The 23,826-nt window shown below is 45.7% G+C and overlaps 1 protein-coding gene across 6 annotated transcripts in view; it reads right to left on the minus strand.

Annotated features, from left to right (window-relative positions):
* The window catches only part of LOC129826301 (serine/threonine-protein kinase N1-like), a 39,402-nt gene that overhangs the window by 6,126 nt on the left and 9,450 nt on the right, over positions 1 to 23,826 (minus strand). For 2 of the 6 annotated variants that reach the window (XM_055886899.1, XM_055886890.1), the window contains 11 exons: positions 10,164 to 10,285; positions 9,864 to 10,045; positions 9,571 to 9,713; positions 9,219 to 9,339; positions 6,940 to 7,085; positions 6,481 to 6,694; positions 5,977 to 6,168; positions 5,776 to 5,885; positions 5,064 to 5,207; positions 1,415 to 1,487; positions 686 to 818 (listed from right to left, as the gene is read on the minus strand). In XM_055886899.1, the coding sequence (XP_055742874.1) occupies positions 686 to 818; positions 1,415 to 1,487; positions 5,064 to 5,207; positions 5,776 to 5,885; positions 5,977 to 6,168; positions 6,481 to 6,694; positions 6,940 to 7,085; positions 9,219 to 9,339; positions 9,571 to 9,713; positions 9,864 to 10,045; positions 10,164 to 10,285 (1,580 nt within the window). Of the gene's footprint in view, positions 1 to 39; positions 819 to 1,414; positions 1,488 to 5,063; positions 5,208 to 5,775; positions 5,886 to 5,976; positions 6,169 to 6,480; positions 6,695 to 6,939; positions 7,086 to 9,218; positions 9,340 to 9,570; positions 9,714 to 9,863; positions 10,046 to 10,163; positions 10,286 to 13,937; positions 14,316 to 23,826 lie in introns of those variants that run through there. The other 4 variants (XM_055886872.1, XM_055886881.1, XM_055886914.1 and 1 more) reach the window with 4 other exon arrangements.

Genomic DNA, 23,826 nt, shown 5'->3' on the forward strand with positions numbered 1-23,826 from the left:
AGGTGTGATAAAGGGTATTCCTGTGTGTGTGTACAGTACCCAGAATGTGAGCATGCGTGTGTGTGTGGGGTGTACCCAGAATGTGAGCGTGCGTGTGTGTGTGGGGTGTACCCAGAATGTGAGCGTGCGTGTGTGTGTGGGGTGTACCCAGAATGTGAGCGTGCGTGTGTGTGTGGGGTGTACCCAGAATGTGAGCGTGCGTGTGTGTGTGGGGTGTACCCAGAATGTGAGCGTGAGTGTGTGTGTGGGGTGTACCCAGAATGTGAGCGTGAGTGTGTGTGTGGGGTGTACCCAGAATGTGAGCGTGTGTGTGTGTGTGTGTGGGGTGTACCCAGAATGTGAGCGTGAGTGTGTGTGTGGGGTGTACCCAGAATGTGAGCGTGAGTGTGTGTGTGGGGTGTACCCAGAATGTGAGCGTGTGTGTGTGTGGGTTGTACCCAGAATGTGAGCGTGTGTGTGTGTGTGGGGTGTACCCAGAATGTGAGCGTGAGTGTGTGTGTGGGGTGTACCCAGAATGTGAGCGTGTGTGTGTGTGGGTTGTACCCAGAATGTGAGCGTGTGTGTGTGTGTGGGGTGTACCCAGAATGTGAGCGTGTGTGTGTGTGTGGGGTGTACCCAGAATGTGAGCGTGAGTGTGTGTGGGGTGTACCCAGAATGTGCGCGTGCGTGTGTGTGTGGGGTGTACCCAGAATGTGAGCGTGCGTGTGTGTGTGGGGTGTAGCTGGGAACGTTGTTTCCAGTAGGGATGGCGTTCCGCAGTAGGCGGACCCAGGTGGCGATGTCAACATTCATCTGATGAGCACGCAGGAACGATTTACCTGCAACATACCCAGCACGCACACACACACACACACACGCAGCAATAAGATATACTGATAAACACAAATCCCCCTGAAATGCAATCTATCCTGTTCACGCAGAAACTTTTAACGTGGTTTACTCAATCCATTAGGATTGCCCAGATTGCACTGAAGAAGTTTCAACCCTGACGCACTCAAGTTGTCATACTCCAAAGCATTAAAAGCACCTCAACCCATCAGATGAATCCACAGCACTGCTAATTCCAACACTAGATGGCAATACAGAGCACAGAGAGATACAAAGTTACAAAGTGGGTTCTGGGTGGAGGTTGCATGTAGTCACATATCTAGGACCTCCCCCAATCCTAATGTGACCCATTAGGGGTGAAACACTAAACTGACTGTAGATCAGTGTCTAGGGGGCAACTCCATGCTACTCAGTGGGGAAGCAGTGAAGCTTCAGTGAGATGATGCAGGTGTGAGCCCTATAGGGATGCTGGGATACATGGAGCCAGGCTTGGCAGGTGCTGACAACATAAAGAACAAGATGGGACTTTATCTAAGAGTTTACACATACTAACACAACACACTGTTCTGAGAAAAACTTATCTTACCATGCTGTTTGGAGAAAACCTTTTGTCTCTGCAGTCTTCGGCCTCTCTCTATGACTGGGTTGAAGAACATTACCTGAAACACACACATATCAGTGGAGACTCCTCAGAGGAGAAAGGGGAGGACCATCCTCCTCAGTGAATTTCATAAAAATAAAAATAGTGAAACATCTAAAAAAGTTATTATTTTTAGAGAAAACTATACTAGATATATTCACGTAACCACATAATTGATTAAAACACACTGCTTTGCAATGTGTAGTAGCTTTGCAGTAGCTTCAACAGCACTCTGTAGGGTAGCACCACAGTCTAGCCGGTATTTTCCACCCTCTGGCTACATTGACTTCAATACAAAACCTAGGAGGCTCTGGTTGAAACAGAACCTATGGTTCTCACCCCATTCCATAGACTTATATAGTAATTATGACAACATCCGGAGGACGTCCTCCAACCTATCAGAGCTCTTGCAGCATGAACTGCAAGATAATTAATCTAGTAAAGCATAAACTACAGCTAGCTAGCACTGCAGTGCTTAAAACAAATGTAATGAGTAGTTGACTCAAAGACGGGAAAAAATTTAACAAATACGTCTCTTAAAAGATGAAGAAGCAAGAAAGAGATATTTAATATTTTTTTCACTTTCACTTACTTAGCTAGCGAGCGCAGCTAGCTAGTTTAGTCTACTTAAACACCCGGCTCAAACAGAGAGGGATGCCATGTTCGCTAGCTGGCTATGGCGATCCAACATTGGAACTCTTCCAAGTCAAGGTAAGCTTTTGGTCTTATTCATTTACTGCCACCGGTGCCCGCCGGTGTAACTGCTAAACTGCTTGCTGACTACACTGTACTGCATGATTGTAGTGGGTTTACTAACGCGTTAGTTTTAGTAGCTATGTTGACTATGACGCTAGCTAATAATGGTGACAATGATGTAGGCTGTGTGTAGCGGTTATGATATGAAGGTTTGGCTTAAAAATATTTTTTCGCCTGGTCACAGACAGCTAATGTGTTTGTGGTGCACTGAAGTCCACAAGCGAAGGGAAAGGGTGAGAGGAGGAGAGCACGTGGATGCAAGAAGGAATTAAAGCTACAACGATCAAAGTGATCATACTATTTGTATGTGGCTGCTATGAAAGTGACCTGTGTTTGCAGGTTATCAGGGGTGCATTCATTCCGCCGATTCAGTTGAAAAGCATTCTTAAATGGAAGCAAACGGAACGAAATGGGGATAAACATATTTTAATTTGTCCATTAGAAACTCTTGTTTGCAACTGTTGGACTAATGATTACACCCTAGATCAGCTAGATGCTGGCAAGAGTGTGCAAGGCGGTATTGAATGTGTTACTGTCTGTCACCTTGATTACTCAAATTTATCTCGACCTGTGCACCTACGTTGTAAACTTTCATTCATAGGCTAGGTTGTAGAAACCTTATGATGGGTATAAGGAAAATTTGAGAATCATGTAGTAGCCGAAACCCATCGATGTTACATTGAGCTGGGTGAATGGAATATGAATGACAGTCATCCAATATGCTGTAATTGAAATAAGGCCATGCTCATAAAACAAAATGTGTGTCTTTGAACTTTCACTTTCACTTACTTATAAAACAAAATGTGCGTCCTCCCTCATCTTAAATAGCACTGACCGCCACTGAAACATACAGTACCAGTCAAAAGTTTGGACACACCTACTCATTCAAGTTTATTTCTTTAAAAAAAAAACTATTTTCTACATTGTAGAATAATAGTGAAGACATCAAAGCTATGAAATAACACATATGGAATCATGTAGTAACCAAAAAAGTGTTAAACAAATCAAAATATATTTATATTTGAGATTCTTCGAAGTAGCCACCCTTTGCCTTGAGGACAGCTTTGCACACTCTTGGCATTCTCTCAACCAGATTCACCTGGAATGCTTTTCCAACAGTCTTGAAGGAGTTCCCACATATGCTGAGCACTTTGCTGCTTTTCTCCACTCTGCGGTCCGACTCATCCCAAACCATCTCAATTTGGTTGAGGTCGGGGGATTGTGGAGGCCAGGTCATCTGATGCAGCACTCCAATACTCTCCTTTTTGGTAAAATAGCCCTTACACAGCCTGGAGGTGTGTTGGTTCATTGTCCTGTTGAAAAATATTTATATTCCCACTAAGTGCAAACCATATGGGATGGCGTATTGCTGCGGAATGCTGTGGTAGCCATGCTGGTTAAGTGTGTTTAGAATTCTAAATAAATCACTGACAGTGTCACCAGCAAAGCACCCCCACACCATAAAACCTCCTCCTCCATGCTTTACGGTGGGAAATACACATGAGGAGATCATCCGTTCACCCACACCGAGTCTCACAAAGACATGGCAGTTGGAATCAATCTCTAATTTGGACTCCAGACCAAAGGACAAATTTCCACCAGTCTAATGTCCATTGCTCATGTTTCTTAGTAAGCAAGTCTCTTCTTCTTATTGGTGTCCTTTAGTAGTGGTTTCTTTGCAGCAATTTGACCATGAAGGCTTGATTCACACAGTCTCTGTCACGGCCGTTGAAAGAAGTGGACCAAGGTGCAGCGTTGTGAGCGTACATTTTCCTTTTTATTTCAAATGTCGCCAACAAAGCAACAAACGAAAGAAACAACCGTGAAGCTTACAGGGCTATAGTGCCACAAACAAAGTTAACGACCCACCACGAAAGGAGGGGAAAAGGGCTACCTAAGTATGGTTCCCAATCAGAGACAACGATAGACAGCTGTCCCTGATTGAGAACCATACCCGGCCAAAACATAGAAACACAAAAACATAGAAAATAGAACATAGAATGCCCACCCCAAATCACACCCTGACCAAACCAAATAGAGACATAAATAGGCTCTCTAAGGTCAGGGCGTGACAGTCTCCTCTGAACAGTTGATGTTGAGATGTGTCTGTTACTTGAACTCTGTGAAGCATTTATTTGGGCTGCAATTTCTGAGGCAGGTAACTCATGAATTTATCCTCTGCAGCAGAGGTAACTCTGGGTCTTACACTCCTGTGGCAGTCCTCATGGGAGCCAGTTTCATCATAGCACGTGATGGTTTTTGCAACTGCACTTGAATAAACTTTCAAAGTTCTTGAAATTATCCATATTGACTGACCATGTCTTAAAGTTATGATGGACTGTCATTTCTCTTTGCTTATTTGAGCTGTTCTTGCCATAATATGAACTTGGTATTTTACCAAATAGGGCTATCTTCTGTATACCACCCCTACCTTGACACAACACAACTGATTGGCTCAAATGCATTAAGAAGTAAACAAATTCCACAAATTAACTTTTAACAAAATGCATTCCATGTGCATTCCAGGTGACTACCTCATGAAGCTGGTTGAGAGAATTCGAAGAGTGTGCAAAGCTTTCATCAAGGCAAAGGGTGGTTATTAAAATCTAAAATACATTTTTCTTTGTTTAATCCTTTTTTTGCTTACGTTATTTCATAGATTTGATGTCTTCATTATTATTCTACAATGTAGAAAAATAGTCAAAATAAAGAAAAACCCTTGAATGAGTAGGTATCAAAACTTTGAGTGAGTGTATCAAAACTTTTGACTGGTACTGTATAGTTCAGTATCGTGCATGTGTGTATGTGCGTGTGTGTATACATGGCGGGGTGTGTGTACCTCAGCCAGCAGCAGGCCCTGAGGCTCCAGCTCCAGTTGAACTTTGTGTCTCTGGTTGTCCAGGAAGTCCTCCAGCTTCAGGTACTTGAGAGCACACAGGGAGCGGTAGTCCCTCCAGTACACTGCTATCTCCATCTCCCTGGACTGGGACGAAACACTGTTTCAACCACAGGTGTACATACACTTCTTTTCACGCTCTCTCAATGTCTCTCTCTCTCAATGTCCCTCTCTCTCTCAATGTCCCTCTCTCTCTCAATGTCTCTCTCTTTCTCTCTCTCAATGTCTCTCTCTCTCTCAATGTCTCTCTCTCGCTCTCAATGTCTCTCTCTCGCTCTCAATGTCTCTCTCTCGCTCTCAATGTCTCTCTCTCGCTCTCAATGTCTCTCTCTCTCAATGTCTCTCTCTCTCAATGTCTCTCTCTCTCTCAATGTCTCTCTCTCTCTCTCAATGTCTCTCTCTCTCTCTCAATGTCTCTCTCTCTCTCTCAATGTCTCTCTCTCTCTCTCAATGTCTCTCTCTCTCTCTCAATGTTTCTCTCTCGCTCTCTCTCAATGTCTCTCTCTGTCAATGTCTCTCTCTCTCAATGTCTCTCTCTCAATGTCTCTCAATGTCTCTCAATGTCTCTCAATGTCTCTCAATGTCTCTCAATGTCTCTCAATGTCTCTCAATGTCTCTCAATGTCTCTTTGTGTGTGTGTAATGTAATATCTTACTCTCTCCAGTTCTACAGTGAAGGTCTGGTCCCAGGCCTGCTCTCCCACTGTCTTCCAGCATGTCTGTCCCACCACTGTGTTTTCCAGCTTCAACACCGCACTCACCTCTGCTGTTCAACACAATACCATAACACATGTTTAGAAACTCACTACACAACACAAATGGACAGATATGTGAACCCCCTCCACACACACACTTACAGGAGAGTTCGTCGGTCTTGCTGGGGATCCTGAGGCTCATGCTGCTGGTGCTGCGACTGTAGAGACCACTGAGTTTGAAGGAGCGTCCGTCCCCTGGGCTGTAGCACGGCAAGACCACCGGGGTTCCTCTACTGCGCCCCGGGACCACCTCCAACACCCCCACACAGCCCAGCAGACGCACCTGCAGCGTACCTAGGAGAGAGAGAGAAAGAGAGAGAGAGTTGATATGTGATGTTTGAGTAGAAGTGAGAGTATCATACCTGGTTCAAAAGGTTTATAACTTGGGAGAGATATCCAACTGAATCCATGCGTTTCTGATGCATTAGAGCCTTCAGTTAGGTATAGACAGAGAGGTAGTGAGAGACTATAGAGAGGCTGTAAGAGTCAGTGATAGGGTATAGAGAGGCTGTAAGAGTCAGTGATAGGGTATAGAGAGGCTGTAAAAGTCAGTGATAGGGTATAGAGAGGCTGTAAGAGTCAGTGATAGACTATAAGTGTATGTACCAGTGAGTGGGGAGGGCTTGCAGAGGGTGCTGTACTGGTTGTGTACATAGGGGGTTCCGTGTCTGGAGCTGAAGGCTGAGGAGGAGGCCAGCACCAGCTCTTCCTTGATGAGGCAAGCCTTGGGGTGGTCGTCCGCCAGCTCCAGTAGATGCTGTTCCAGAGAGCCTCTCAGCAGGTCACAGCGCTGGGACGACTCACTCAGACCACACTGGGCCTGGGGGGAGAGAGGAGAGAGGGGTTACAATGGTGTGTGTTTGTGTGTGTGCATTTAAATGTGCCCTAAATGGTGTGTGTGTGTGTGTGTGTGTGTGTGTGTGTGTGTGTGTGTGTGTGTGTGTGTGTGTGTGTGTGTGTGTGTGTGTGTGTGTGTGTGTGTGTGTGTGTGTGTGTGTGTGTGTGTGTGTTAAATGTACGTTCATGTGTGAGATCCATACAGTAGTCATGTGTGTGAACTCTGACCTCTGACATGGCCTTCTTGTCCTGGACCTTCCCTACTCCCAGCAGCCTCAGCATGTTCTTGGCTCCCTCAGCCATGGCGTGCTCCACACGGTAATGATGCCACAGCTCCTCCACACGCAGCTCCACCCCACACGTGTCTGGCTTACCTGGGGAGAGCGATAACAAACCAATTACTGACCCCTTGGCTTTTTACACATTTTGTTGTTACAGCCTTATTCTAAAATGGATTAAATACATTTTTCCCTCATCAATCTACACACAATACACCATAATGACAAAGCAAAAGCAGGTTTTTAGAAATGTTTGCAAATGTAAAAAAAAAAAAAAACTAATAATTAAACATGACATTTACGTAAGTATTCAGACTCAGAACTTTGTTGAAGCACCTTTGGAGGGGATTACAGCCTCTTGTCTTCTTGAGTATGACGCTACAAGCTTGGCACACCTGTATTTGGGGAGTTTCTCCCATTCTTCTCTGCAGATACTCTCAAGCTCTGTCGGTTGGATGGGGAGTGTCGCTGCACAGCTATTTTCAGGTCTCTCCAGAGATGTTCGATCGGGTTCAAGTCCGGGCTCTGGCTGTGCCACTGCGTTGTCTTGGCTGTGTGCTTAGGGTTGTTGTCCTGTTGGAAGGTGAACCTTCGCCCAAGTCTGAGGTCCTGAGCGCTCTGGAGCAGGTTTTCATCAAGGATCTCTCTGTACTTTCCTCTTTCCCTCGATCCTGACTAGTCTCATAGTCCCTGCCGCTGAAAAACATCCCCACAGCATGATGCTGCCACCACAATGCTTCACCGTAGGGATGGTGCCAGGTTTCCTCCAGACGTGACGCTTGGCATTCAGGCCAAATGTTCAATCTTGGTTTCATCAGACTAGAGAATCTTGTTTCTCATGGTCTGAAAGTCCTTTAGGTGCCTTTTGGCAAACTCCAAGCGGGCTGTCATGTGCCTCTTACTGAGGATTGGCTTCCATCTGGCCACTCTACCATAGAAGCCTGATTGGTGGAGTGCTGCAGAGATGGTTGTCCTTCTAGAAGGTTCTCCCATCTCCACAGAGGAACTCTGGAGCTCCTTCAGAGTGACCATCGGGATCTTGGTCACCTCCCTGACCAAGGCCTTCTCCCCCAATTTCTCAGTTTGGCTGGGCGGCCAGCTCTAGGAAAAGTCTTGGTGGTTCCAAACTTCTTCCATTTAAGAATGATGGAGGCCACTGTGTTCTTAGGGACCTTCAATGCTGCAGAAATGTTTTGTTACCCTTCCCCAGTTCTGTGCCTCGACACAATCCTCTCTGAGCTCTACGGACAATTCCTTCGACCTCATGGCTTGGTTTCTCCTCTGACATGCACGGTCAACTGTGGGCCATATATAGACAGGTGTGTGCCTTTCCAAATCATGTCCAATCAATTGAATTTACCACAGGTGGACTCCAATCAAGTTGTAGAAACATCTCAAGGATGATCAATGGAAACAGGATGCACCTGAGTCTCATAGCAAAGGGTCTGAATATTTACGTAAACAAGGTATTTCAGTTTTTTTTATTTGTAATAAATTTGAAAACATTTCGAAGAACCTGTTTTCGTCTTGTCATTATGGGGTATTGTGTAGATTGGGGTTTTGATGGATTTGTGTGCGTCTGTGTGTGTCCTAAGTTAGGGATGGTTCATGACTTAAGAGGCTAAATGCCCTGCAGCTCTGATCTATTCTTAAACCAAAGGAGGGAGGAAGGTAGAGAGAAGGTAGGGAGAGGGAAATAGACACAGCAATACATTTAAAGATATGGGCCTAAATCTGTATCTTTACTTCCTGTGCTTTTCTCATCTTCTCACTCTCTTTCTCGTTCTCGCTTTCCATATCTTACTATTTGTTTCCTTATCTTTCTCTCTCTCCCTTTTCCCTCTGTCTCTAACCTTGGGTAAATGAAGCATGACTTTTTGCTGTTGGGCAACATCATGGGGATGCAGGAACATCAATAAGGCCTTAACCTGCGCTCTGTGTGGAAGTGAGCCCGAGTGTGAGTGTGTGAGTGTGTGAGTGTGTTTGTGTGTGTGGTGTATGGAGTGGAGTAGGTTATAATAATGTCCACTCTGCACTTCTGGGGAGGGCATTGATCTGTTACCCACACTTCATAAAACATTTAACGATAGATGTACAGATTAGAGACAGACAGACAGACAGAGAGGGATGAAGAGACAGACAGGAAGACAGACAGACAAGCAGGCAGGCAAGCAGGCAGGCAGGCAGGCAGGCAGAGACAGACAGTCAGACAGACAGACTGATATTTACCCTGGATATCTTCAGTCTGCTCAGTGGCCTGTATGGCCTTGCGGATCTGCATGCGGATGATGTCAATCTTGGTCTTGCTGTCCTGCAGCATCTGCTGGGCCGTCTGATGCATCTTCTTGTCCTACAAGGGACACCATACAGTGAGGACAGTGAAATAGCAGACAGCTCACAAATACACACCCCTGACTAACCTTCACTACTCAGAGAAGAATCAAGCTGAGGGAAGATCTGACTAGAGACATGAACTCAGAAGAGTGAGAAAGAGAGATTGTGGAGGGGCTGGCTGTATTGTACATAGGCTACAGTAGATGTATATATTAGAGGGGTTAGGTGGTCCAGTCAGGTCCAGTACCTTGGTGACTCCATTGGCATAAATGGGGATCATGTTCTCTGCTCCCTGTTTGCACTTGAGCTCGATGTTGAGCTGGCGCTCCAGAGCTGTGATCCGGTCCTGATTGGCCGAGCGGCTGCGCGCCCCGGGAGACTTGGGGGCATCTGAGGGACAAAGGTCATGGTATTAACTGACAGTTATTATAATCATTAACAATGGCCAACATGTTTCTATATTCAAGTTTTGTTCGAATCCATCCAATGGTATAAGGCTACACTCCATTCGCTTCATAATTCCATCCCCGTCAGTGATACCTGTGTTGTTGTTGTCCCCTCCTTTGACCACAATGTAAGCGTCCAGCTCCTGTAACTTAGAGTGCAGGCTGTCCAGTCTGCGGTTGGAGCTGCGGAGCTGGCTGTCCACCTGCTGGGCATTCTTCTTGTCTGTGGTGGCTCTCCTCAGGTTATCTGCTCCTTCCTTGATCTTCAGCTCCTTCCTGATCCAGTCAATTCACAGGGACTTTTCATAAGTTGTAGCATCACACAATGAGTAGTTAATCAAGACATCATAGAAATGATTGAATAGTAAATGAGTAATTAAATAGTAATGCTAACCTGATCTCCCGGCGGATGTGATCCCTCGCTTCGTCCAGCCGCTGCTGAATGCTGGAGTCAGAGAAGTCTGAGCTCTGGTCCAGACCCAGCTGCTCCAGCAGTAACAGCCCACCTGGGTCACTCTGACAGAGGGAGAGGAAGAAGAGAGGGGGAGAGAGAATGGATAATAGATTAGTATCGGTCAAATACATTGCGACATGTATTGTGCCAAGATGATATTGCAGTGATAGCAGAGAGACGATAGACAAAGGTCTGCCGTATTTCCAATTCGATGCAAAACCACTCTCTGGGAAAAGGGCCTAATTAGGGGTTTTGGAGGAGTGGAGGTGCAGGGGACTAGGTTGTGTTTACCTTTGACACCAGATGTCTCCCACACAGCCCTGTAGGTCAGAAGGTTTAACTGAGCAGCACTAAACTAGCAGTAAACATTAGACAAGAGCATTTATCTGTACACGGAAAAGAAAGAGCGAGAGAGAGAGAGAGAGAGAGAGAGAGAGAGAGAGAGAGAGAGAGAGAGCTGGCTAATGTGTTTCCAATGGGTCCCAGAGGCAGGTGCCCAAACCAAAGAGCCCAACATTTCAGCTCACATTCTGTGTGACTGCAGCGCAGCAAAGAGTAAAAGTACTGTAGATCCATGGCCAGAGGAGATATAACAGAGGCCAAGACAGCAACAGAAAGGGACAGACGGAGTCAGGGACTTAAAAAGGAGTTGTGACAGAGAGGAGCAGTCAGTGCGAGGTGAGCGCTTCCCTTCAGAAAACTGAGTCTCTAAGAGCAGCGGAGTGAGACTGAGACGTTAAGTGAGTCAAGGCCTGAGGGCTCACGTCCCCTCCTGATGGTAACCAGATCAGAGCAGATTAGGGCAGCATTGATAGAGACTAAAATCTATCAGGGCTCTTGTTCCTGCTCAGAGCCACTGATTCACACAGACACGTTGTCAGCACGCCAGCTCTCAGCCAGCCACACAGAAACAGATACAGCACACAAACACACATGACAGTGTGATAGACATTAGGCACAAATACAGACATACATGCATGTAACGGCATTGCATGCATATAAGAACACTTGCATGTATGCACTCACATACACACACACACAAACCGGCATGCAACACTATCACAGTAAATCCCAACAGCAGACATTAGCAACAATCAAACAGAGACAGCTCATTATTAGAGTTGAACAGAGCCCAGATCCTACAGCATGGAGACAGACAGACAGACAGACACAGACAGACAGACAGACAGACAGGAGACAGAGAGCGAGCAGTCCCTCCTCTCTCATAACGACTGACTGACTGCTGTAGGCCACTCAGCGACCCGGGACTGGCTCCAGCCTGCAGATCTGATTACAGCAGCGTCCCTATTGGCCTGTTCAGCACCACGCCAGGCATAACAGAGCAGAGCCCGGCTCCTACCAGGCAGACTCTCATTAGAACCATAATCCATCTGCAATACAATACAATACAGCAGGCTGCAGCCAAGCCGAGCTATTGGTTCTTTGAGGGCTACTTACACAGGCTATTAAACAGGCAACCTTGCATAACAACAGTGCAGAGTAGTCATGGTAATCTGGGAATATTTCTCATAGCGGACCTGATGGCCTAATGTTGTGTCAAATGGCTCACTGAAATGTTTGTCTATTTGTTGTGAAGGAACACAGTGTTAGATATACAGGTGAAATAAACTCAGCAAAAAAAGAAACGTCCTCTCACTGTCAACTGCATTTATTTTCAGCAAACTTAACATGTGTAAATATTTGTATGAACATAACAAGACTCAACAACTGAGACATAAACTGAACAAGTTCCACAGACATGTGACTAACATAAATTGAATAATATGTCCCTGAACAAGGGGGGGGGGGGGGGGGGGGGGGGGGTCAAAATCAAAGGTAACAGTCAGTATCTGGTGTGGCCACCAGCTGCATTAAGTACTGCAGTGCATATCCTCCTCATGAACTACACCAGATTTGCCAGTACTTGCTGTGAGATGTTACCCCACTCTCCCACCAAGGCACCTGCAAGTTCCCGGACATTTCTGGAGGGATTGGCCTTAGCCCTCACCCTCCGATCCAACAGGTCCCAGATGTGCTCAATAGGATTGAGATCTGGGCTCTTTGCTGGCCATGGCAGAACACTGACATTCCTTGCAGGAAATCATGCACAGAACGAGCAGTATGGCTGGTGGCATTGTCATGCTGGAGGGTCATGTCAGGATGAGCCTGCAGGAAGGGTACTACAAGAGGGAGGAGGATGTCTTCCCTGTAACGCACAGTGTTGAGATTGCCTGCAATGACAGCTCAGTCCGATGATGCTGTGACACACCGCCCCAGACCATGACGGACCTCCAAACCGATCCCTCTCCAGAGTACAGGCCTCGGTGTAACACTCATTCCTTCGACGATAAATGTAAATCCGACCATCACCCCATGTCAGACAAAACCGCGACTCATCAGTGAAGAGCACTTTTTCCAGTCCTGTCTGGCCCAGCGACGGTGGGTTTGTGCCCATAGGCGACGTTGTTGCCGGTGATGTCTGGTGAGGACCTGCCTTATAACAGGCCTACAAGCCCTCAGTCCAGCCTCTCGCGGACAGTCTGAGCACTGATGGAGGGATTGTGCATTCCTGGTGTAACTCGGGCAGTTGTTGTTGCCATCCTGTACCTGTCCCGCAGGTGTGATGTTCATATGTACCGATCCTGTACAGGTGTTACACGTGGTCTGCCACTGCGAGGATGATCAGCTGTCCGTCCTGTCTCCCTGTCGCGCTGTCTTAGGCGTCTCACAGTACGGACATTGCAATTTATTGCCGTTGCCACATATCCAGTCCTCATGCCTCCTTGCAGCATGCCTAAGGCACATTCACGCAGATGAGCAGGGACCCTGGGCATCTTTCTTTTGGTGTTTTTCAAAGTCAGTAGAAAGGCCTCTTTAGTGTCCTAAGTTTTCATAACTGTGACCTTAATTGCCTACCGTCTGTAAGCTGTTAGTGTCTTAAAGACCATTCCACAGGTGCATGTTCATTAATTGTGTATGGTTCATTGAACAAGCATGGGAAACAGTGTTTAAACCCTTTACAATGAAGATCTGTGAAGTTATTTGGATTTTTACAAATTATCTTTGAAAGACAGGATCCTGAAAAAGGGACGTTTCTTTTTTTGCTGAGTTTAGTACTGTTGGTATCAACATGATCATAAGTTGTGGGCCAAATGGCCCAGTTAGCTGGAGCATGGTGTTACTGTCCTAACAACACCAAGGCTGTAGCTTCATTGTGCTCCCAGCCCTGTCCTTCTCTGCAATAAAATCATCTAGAGATGGAGGTAGAGAACATACAAGGAGAGAGAAAGATGAGGGAGGAATAGAGCCTTGGTAGGACTAAGACAGGAAGAACACCCACTTGTTGAGCAGAACTGAGACACACAACACACTAGTTTGACACACACACTCGTCTTAAAATGAACAGCTACTAATAGTGAGGCAGGAGGTGAGAAACAGTGGCACAGAGGAGAGAAGAATAGCAGAGACAACAACATAAGAGGAAGGAGGAAAGGGCCGGACCATTGACCATGTGACTCACTACTATACATTTATTGCCATTTAGCAATGCCCTCCAATGGAACAATACCGAGAAATTGAATAGAGGCAGTTCTCCACTCAGATGGAGCTGAAAACAATGCGACAATACAAAAAGCAGCCCCGACATGAGTCATCAGAAATGGCATGGACTGAGAAGGAAGTGAACATGAGGCAGAAAGCGGAGAGGAAACTCACAAACACACTGTAGTGTGGAAGGCAGCCATGTTGTATGGTGCCCAGACAGAGTGTGCCTACCGAAGACTCGGTGTCCCCCTGGTCCTGTTCAGTGTGAGTGGGGTGGTCTGCAGCTGTGTGCTCCCCTGGGCAGTCCGCCAAAGCTCCCTCGCTGGCCATGGCCCACCCTGGCTCTCTCTGCGTTGCCCAACCCCTCCCCTCTGCCCCGTTACACACTCTCACACCAGAACCACCACTCAAAGTAGAGAGAGCTATTCCTGCCTCCTCAAATCCGGGATGTGCTTCCTTCCCGCCAGGAATCAAAAGAGACTCAATCTGAAGCGAGTGAGCGAGGAAGAGGTAGGAAGAGAGAGAGCGACACAGCCCCAGCCCCCCCCCCACTGCTTCCTGTTCTGCTCTCTAGCCTAGAGAGCGAGAGACTAACAGTAACACTACAGAAACACACACACAGAGGAGAGTGGTGTGGTTTTGTAAGCAAGTGAGCAATGCCACTTTGCTTCCTGCTGTTGGCTGCTCTTAGCATAGCGACAGGCTGCTGTGATAAGACACTGATCACATCAAACACACTGCCAGATGCTGTGTGTGTTTCAAGTTTCAAATTTCATTAGTCGGGATACACCTGGTATACACTGTCCAAAGAAATTGTTACTTGCAGGTTCCTTCTGGACAATAGAACAACAATAAGAAATAATAAAAGATAAGAATATGAATATAAAGTAAATGGCTCAGTAGAATAGAATAAACATTTTAGTATAAGTATAATACAGGATGGTACAATTTAGTGTCCAATATTTATACATGTTTTGGGGAAGGGGGGATTCAGGGACAAGTGTTTAAATTGTGCAACATGGCAATCATAACAAGAGTCTGGTAGCAGCAGTTGTGAAGTGTGTGTAGAATTAATGTATATGTGTGTGTGTGTGTGTGAGTCAGTGCATGTGTGCTTAGGTGCGAAGAATCAGAAGTGTTCAACAGTCTGATGGCTTGTAGATAGAAACTGTCTCTGAGCCTGTTGGTATCAGATCTCATGCTCCGGTACGTCTGCCTCACGGTAAGGGAGTGAACAGCTCAGGACTGGGGTGTGTGGGGTCCTTGATGATGCTGCGGGCCTTCCTCAGGCACCGTTTCGAGTAGATGTCCTGGATGGGTGGGAGCACGGTGATGTACAGTGCATTCGGGAAGTATTCAGACCCCTTGACTTTTTCCACATTTTGTTATGTTACAGTCTTATTCTAATTTTTCTTATTTTCTTATTTTTCCTCATCAATCTACACACAATACCCCATAATGACAAAACAAAAACGGGTTTTTAGATTTTTTTGATACCTTATTTACATAAGTATTCAGACCCTTTGCTATGAGACTCGATAATTGAGCTCAGGTGCATCCTGTTTCCATTGATCATCCTTGAGATGTTTTTACAACTTGATGAGGTCGAAGGAGTTGTCCGTAGAACTCCAAGACAGAATTGTGTCAAAGCACAGATCTGGGAAAGGGTACCAAAACATTTCTGCAGGATTGAGATCCCCAAGAACACAGTGGCCTCCATCATTATTAAATGGAAGAAGTTTGGAATCAACAAGATTCTTCCTAGAGCTGGCAGCCCAGCTAAACTGAGAAATTGGGGGAGAAGGGCCTTGGTAAGGGAGGTGTTTCACTGTGGAGATGGGAGAACCTTCCAGAAGGACAACCATCTCTGCCGCCCTCCACCAATCAGGCCTTTATGCGTAGAGTGGCCAGACGGAAGCCACTCCTCAGTAAAAGGCACGACAGCCCACTTGGATATTGCCAAAAAGCACCTAAAGGACTCTGACCATGTGAAACAAGACTCTCTGGTCTGATGAAACCAAGATTGAACACTTTGGCCTGAATGCCAAGCAACACGTCTGGAGAAAACCTGACACCATCCCTATGGTGGTGGCAGCATCATGCTGTGGGGATGTTTTTCAGCGACAGGGACTGGGAGACTAGTCAGGATCGAGTGAAAGATGAACAGAGCAAAGTACAGAGAGATCCTTGATGAAAACCTGCTTTAGAGCGCTCAGGACCTCAGACTGGGGCGAAGGTTCACCTTCCAACAGGACAACGACCCCAGGCACACAGCCAAGACAACGCAGGAGTGGCTTCGAGTCTCTGAATGTCCTTGAGTGGACCAGCCAGAGACCGGACTTGAACCCGATCGAACATCTCTGGAGAGACCTGATAAAAGCTGTGTAGCGACGCTCCCCATCCAACCTGACAGAGCTTGAGAGAATCTGCAGAGAAGAATGGGAGAAACTCTCCAAATACAGGTGTGCCAAGCTTGTAGCGTCATTCCCAAGAAGACTCGAGGCTGTAGTAGCTGCCAAAGGTGCTTCAACAAAGTACTGAGTAAAAGGTCTGAATACTTATGTAAATGTAATATTTCCGTTTTTTATTTGTAATAAATTTGCAAACATTTCTAAACCCCTGCTTTTGCTTTGTCATTATTTGGTATTGTGTGTAGATTGATGAGGGGAAAAAAACTATTTAATACATTTTAGAATAAGGCTGTAACATAACAACATGTGTAAAAAGCCAAGGGGTCTGAATACTTTCCGAATGCACTGTACTGGGCCATCTTCACCACCCGCTGAAGGGCCTTGCAGTCATTGGACGGAGCTAACAGGCCGTGATGCAACCAGTGTGTATGTGTTCATTTGGGGGAGAGGGGAGAGGCACAGAAGGATGTAGAGAGCACAGCTGAGTGAAAACGGTCAAAGGCCAAGATATTACAACCAGGAAACCACAAAAAGCTTTCAAATCAGTCACAGAAAAAGCAGTCATACATAATTAATTACACCTAATAATAAAAGTTAAGGGAATCCATAGCTATTCTTGTCTTTTGTCCAAACAGGGAAACACTGACGAACAGCAGTCGTTGTATGTATCATGTTACAACAGAAGCATGTTGGTCATAAATAGCATCAGGCCACATGGAGAAGAACACCCATGGAGAGAAACAGAGGCACAGCTGCTTCATAGAACAGGGAACAGGAAGTGGAAATTAACTATGTCACAGGCTTTGTATCATGAGAGTGAGAGGGAGGGAGGATTAGGGATGCAAAATGGGAACTTACAATAAATTCCCTGGTTTTCATGAAATCCCAGTTGGAGGATTCTGGAATCAGGAGGGAATGAGCAGGAAATCCAAAATCTTCAAAACAGGATTTCTGGAAAACCAGGGAATTTATTGAAAGTTCCCGGATTTGTGCAACCCTAGGGAGTAAGGCTGGGCGATATGGGCTAAAAATCATATCTCCATTTTTTCCCAAATGCTTATATAATTGTGTTTTATGATTATTGCACATTTTATAAAACACAGACTAGATAGCTAATATAACAGTATTTGGCTAAAATGCTGATAGCGGTACGTGGTAATGACAAACTGAGCATGAATTTTCCAGAATCAATGTTAGAAGTATCTGCTCTGTGCGCAATTTGAATAGATGAGACATAAAAATTGTATCGTTAAAGGTTAACTTATCCCCTATTACAATAAAATAATGTCTCAATGTGTCCATATGACCAATTCTGTTGGACTAAACCTCAAATGCAAATAGCGAGTTGAAACCGCTTGTCAGAGGAAGAATTGATCTCTCAACGTTGTTGGTGTGAGTGGCAGGGGGAGGGGCTTGGTGTGTGTAAACAGAGAGGAAGAGGCGACGCGAGAGGTTTCACTCTCGGCAAAATCTGTCCAAAATAAGCCCAATGCATGTAAATGGGAAGGTGCACACAGCACAGAAGGCGCAAAGGAGACAAGATCAAAAACACAACATGAGAACAAGCGGACTTAAACACTCATAAAAACGAAAAATACAAAAAAAAGAAATTCTTGAGATACAGGCATTTCGAATATCGTGCAAAAACATACATTTGAATTAATAAAATACATTGTATATATCGCCCAGCCCTACTAGAGAGGCTGAATAACAATAACAAACAGGTCAAGTTTATAGACAAAGAGCAGTGAGAGGAGTGACCCAGCAGAACAGCCGCAGCGTCCATGTTGCCTCCAGCCTCTTCCTGTCAGTGACTGATTCAGTGAGGTTGTGTCAGTCTGAAGCCCTGACTCAGAGGCTACCCTAGGTCACACTCAGAATGGCTCACAGCCATGTCAGACCAGGCACACACTGTCAAAACACTTTCTCTTTCATAAACACACAGATGTACACACACATACAGGTAGGCACACACACACACACACACACACACACACACACACACACACACACACACACACACACACACACACACACACACACACACACACACGACAGCCTACTCAGTAACAGGGCAAATGCTGCCCATCACCACAGAGGAAATGAAAGTGTCCCATATAATTACTTCCTATAGAGAGGTCATGTATGTATGTATGTATGTATGTATGTATGTATGTATGTATGTATGTATGTATGTATGTATGTACGTATGTATGTACGTATGTATGATGTAACACACAAGACAGCCATAGAGAGAAAGAAACAAGAAAATGGGAGTCACCCTCATCCCTCTCCCTCTTCTCTCTCACCCTCTTCCTCTCTCCCATCATCCCTCAGTCAGTCTATCTGCCATGCTGTGGCTGGGTCCCAGTGAGTAGTAGCTCCTCTCAGCTCGATGTAGCCATTGACTGAAAGCCATCCCTTTGATGAAGTTAATGGCCTGACTGCCGGTTTGCCTCGCCTGCCTCTATAAATAAACATAAAGCCCATCTCACTGACTTTAAGGGAAGCACTGTTGTCTATCTGCGCCACTTCCCTCCCAACTACCTCCCTCACACCTGTGATGCTTGGTGATGCATAAGCAAATATCAATAATGACAATGACAGGGAAATGAGAAAGCATAGTGCTGCTAAATTGATAGGCTATGAGGCACTAATGTATAAGTCATTATCCTTTAATAACAATGTCCTTTCCAGCTCAGTCATGTGTGCTCTGATGGGATATTTTGGGGGAAGAGAAATGAGGGATGGGGGAACTGCTGGGGGATTGGCAGTTCCAGGAACAAGCTGGAGGATGACGATGACATGTTTTGGAGTTGGGGTCATGGATGAAACCAGAAGCAATGTGAAGCCACTGTGTGGGAGTGGATGTTCAGACAGGTGATAGACAGTGACCTGTAGATGACCCATCAAGGTCTTCCTAGAGAAAGCTGTCAAAAGCACAGAGAGGTGTGCCACAAGGGGCAGGTGTGCTGATAGCCCCTGAAGGAGAGATAATGAACATGGTGTTGTGCTATAAGTGTCAGAGGATGAGAAACAGTGACCTCTGGGGTCAGCAGAGAACATTGGCAAACATGAGCATCACCACAAGTTCCTAAAAAACAAAGCAGTAGAGATAGCGAGAAAGTAAAGGTGATGAGAGAAAGAGTGTTTAAAACAGGACAGAACTCTCTCAGTATCACTATTATCCATCAATTTCATGACCTAGTGACTACACTTTGTCGTGTAATCACAAGTGATTTTGTTGTCAAAGTTATATCAGTGAGGTATGTCGAATAGTGTGTTCTCCCTTTGCACTATCATCTAGAGACCCAGACAGTGACAGAATGAGGGAGCAAGAGAGAGAGAGAGAGAGAGAGAGAGAGGTTCCAGGGAAACATGAGAGATATGTGAGCTTGTCTGAATTCTCCTCACATCCTCTCATCTCCACACAGCCCCATTCAGCAGGCAGCAGTGGCTGGGATTTGGGTTAAGAGGGCCTGGTGGGGAGCAACAGTGAATTGCAATTACCACTCACTCCCCTCCTCCCTCCTCCCCTTGATGTGCTGCTTAACCACTGTTCACAGAGGACAAACACATCACATTGAGAGAGCTACCACTCAGATCATGAATATACACACCAACTGAAGAGTTATGAAGAAAACAGCATGGAAGTCCATGTCAGTGGAAACGTAGAGAGTAGAGAGGCTGAGAGTGGAGAACCAATGCTCCTAATTGTGACAACACGCTCCCAGGGGCAGAGTTGGAGTACAGTGTACAAAACAGTTCGAGAGGTGTCATTACTGTAGTGTACAGAAAGGCTATGCTCGTGCACTGTATTTATGAAAGGGTGTGGCCCAGTGGCCTCCTAATCCTACAATACCATATACCAGTGGAAAGTTGCCCTAAGAAATTGTCCAAGACTCCAGCCACCCTAGTCATAGACTGTTCTCTTTGCTACCGAACGGCAAGTGGTACCGGAGTGCCAAGTCTAGGTCCAAGAGGCTTCTACACAGCTTCAACCCCCAAGCCATAAGACTCCTGAACATCTAATCAAATGGCTACCCTGACTATTTGCATTGCCCCCCTCTTTTACATCGCTACTACTCTCTGTTGTTATCATCTATGCATGGTCACTTTAATAACTCTACCCACATGTACATATATTACCTCAACTAACTGGTGCCCCCGCACATCAACTCTGTACCGGTAGCCCCCTGTATATAGTCTCGCTATTGTTATTTTACTGCTGTTCTTTATTAACTGGTACTTTTATTTCTTATTCTTATCTGTATTTTTTTTCAACTGCATTGTTGGTTAGGGGCTCATAAGTAAGCATTTCACTGTAAGGCCTACACCTGTTGTATTTGGCGCATGTGACTAATACAATTTGGGTTGATTTGAAGGTTTAGGTGAGATTGTATAATTAAGCCTCCGAATCAGCATATTGAACTTTGTATGTTTTGGACTTTTTCTGTATGCTATGAATAAAAAATATTGTATATTAGAGGATGTCAATAAATAGTCAACTTTAACCTGTAAGTATGACGGGAGATTATGTGTGTGTGCGTGTGGGCATGTTTAACTATACTTATGGGGAGCAGAAGTCCCCACAAGTATAGTAAACGAACAAAAAGCTAACCAACTGGGGACATTTTGTTAGTCCCCACTAGGTCAAATGCTATTTCTATGGGGTTTAGTGCTGAGGTTACAATTAGTGTTAGAGATACAATTAGGTTTAGTGTTAAGAGCTAGGGTTAGGTTTAGGGTTATGGTTAGGTTTTGGGGTTAAGGTTAGAGTAAGACTAAGTCAGAGTTAGAGTTAGAGGTTAGAGTTGGAGGTTAGAGTTGGAGGTTAGAGGTTAGAGTTAGAGGTTAGAGTTAGGGTAGGTTAGGGAAAATAGGATTTTGAATGGGATTGAATTTTGTGTCCCCACAAGGTTAGTTGTACAAGACTGTGAGTGTGTGTGTGTGTGTGTGTGTGTGTGTGTGAGAGAGAGAGAGTGAGAGTGTGTGAGAGTGTGTGTGTATGCCAGGAGTGCCCGGTCCACAGCTGGGGAAGAGTCTATCCCCATGAAAAGCAGCATTGTGGAGGGGTCCATCTTCTCAAGAGACTTCAATAAATGCTTATGTATTTGTGTTGCTGACTCTGTCCATTGTGAGCACCACCACAATCAGTCTCTCTGTTCAGGCCTCAGAGGGTTGAAGACTGCATTTCCAAACAACATCCAAAGGGAAGTACAAATGTGTCTCTCTGTGTCCCACTCATGTAGAGCAGTGGATGGAGAATTCTGACATTACCAGGGAATCATTTATTAAATAGACTACTTTGTTATCAATGCTCTAGTGAACCCACCTGCATAAAGCAGCACATTGCAAACAAAGTTGGTGACCTACAACAGTCATCCTGAATATGGTCATGACACAGAGCAGAGGGAGAATTACTGAGGTGCTTTATGGGACGATAGATTCACAGCCATGTTAACTGATGCCATTCCTTTGATATTATCTAGTCGGCAGCTTAGAACATGGCGAGAGACACAGAGACAGAGACAGAGAGCGAGAGACACAGAGACAGACAGCGAGAGACACAGAGACAGAGAGCGAGAAACACAGAGACAGAGAGCGAGAGACACAGAGACAGAGAGCGAGAGACACAGAGACAGACAGCGAGAGACACAGAGACAGAGAGCGAGAGACAGAGACAGAGAGCGAGAAACACAGAGACAGAGACAGAGAGCGAGAGACACAGAGACAGACAGCGAGAGACACAGAGACAGAGAGCGAGAAACACAGAGACAGAGAGCGAGAGACACAGAGACAGAGAGCGAGAAACACAGAGACAGAGAGCGAGAGACACAGAGACAGACAGCGAGAGACACAAAGACAGACAGCGAGAGACACAGAGACAGAGACAGAGAGCGAGAAACACAGAGACAGAGAGCGAGAGACACAGAGACAGAGAGCGAGAGACAAACTCCTGGCCCATGGTGTTGTGTATGTCTCTGTGCTTTAACTCCAGGGAAATTGGGGCTCCAAACTGTGTGACTCCTGGCTCTGACTCAGATGGTCTGGCGTGGGGATTTCCGCAGCGAGCCTGTCCAGGGTCGTTAGCTACATCCTCCCACTCACTAAGGCCCAGTCGAGTGTAGGGAAAGAGAGAGAGAGAGAGAGAGAGAGAGAGAGAGAGAGAGAGAGAGAGAGAGAGAGAGAGAGAGAGAGAGAGAGTAGAGAAAGGAGGTCTGAATGACTGACTGAGAACCATGCTGTGTTAGACTGTGAGCTCCACTCCACAAACACAGCCTCAGGACAGTGGTGCATGAAAGAAATCAGGGAAGGGAGTGATTTTCCAGCAGACCGATTCAAATCGGCCACAGCTCAGCCGTGACTAATGCCCCACTCAGGGCGTCTGCCTGTGACTGCGCCCGACCGAATACCACGGAAATAACTCAATCTATGTTTGTGTGTTTGTTAGAGAGAGAGAGAGAATCAATGCAGCGCTAAGATCTACTTAGATTTTTGTGTTGTGGCAAATCTTCTTTGAACACTTTGTTGGTCTAAAGTCTGAGCAGCAACAGTATTGGTTCTCTCTTTTTCCAGCCCTCTGTCCTCATCTCCCTGTCTCTTTGCCTGGCTCCTGACTTCCACTGATAAGGGCTTCACTGACATGCTTTATAGGAGCTTAATGTTACAGCTCCCTCACCTAGAGGGGTCAGGGAAAGACGCTGCACACTGCACCGAAAGCTCTGAGAAAAGAAGGAATTGGAAACAGATTTTAATGGACACCGAGAGCAGATTAAAAATGATTATGGCAGAGGGGATAAGAGCGCGTCCTATAAAGCTGATGATCCATCTTTAGTTCTGCTGACGATTACGGCAGGCGTCCGCAAACAGGAAGGCAAAGACAGCACCAATATGTGTGGCTGTATGTTGTTGACTAATGTTCCCAACTGACTAATGAGCACAGTACTGTTGTGTGTACTATAAAACAATAAAATAGTAAAGTATAGCAAAGTGCATCATTCCTTACTCACAGTACACTAAGACAGATACCTAGTCAACAGTGGGAACACCACTTCAAAATACCCTAAGTTCCACTAGTGTGATTGATGCAAGGTGGGGTACAATTGGGGAGCTAAAATAAGTGAAGGAGTAAACCGATCTAATCAGAACTATAGTGTGGTTGAGACACCACAGGAGCAGCAGGAAGGAGAGCTGGAGGGTGGTTACAACTGCCATACCACCGATGGTGGTAATTATCAATTATCAAGATGACAAGTTGCAACGTCAGCTCAATTACAAATCTAACTCACAACCAAACAGTCCTTTACTGTACCCTCCAACCGTCATGTATTTCCCCTCTCTCCACTTTCACTCCCTCCCTCTCTCTCTCTCTCTGTCTCTCCAGGCAGTGACTTATTCTAAGCACCATGTTTCATGGCATGTGAAAAGGACTGCTGTTTGATCCTCACCATTTCTACCTGACCCAGTCTGAAAGTCTGTGTTTGAAGAGAATTATGAGAGGTACAGTTGGTCTTGTGCTCTTCTGTTGTTTTACAGCCAGCCAGGTCACGTCTCTCTCTCTACTTTTAGACCGAGACTGATAATAGACGTTTTTCCTCCTCGGCTCACATTAATGGCCCCTGGGCAGACAGAACAGACAGTCTTGG

This window comes from Salvelinus fontinalis, chromosome 2 (genome assembly GCF_029448725.1).
Source record: "Salvelinus fontinalis isolate EN_2023a chromosome 2, ASM2944872v1, whole genome shotgun sequence".
NCBI lineage: Eukaryota > Metazoa > Chordata > Actinopteri > Salmoniformes > Salmonidae > Salvelinus > Salvelinus fontinalis.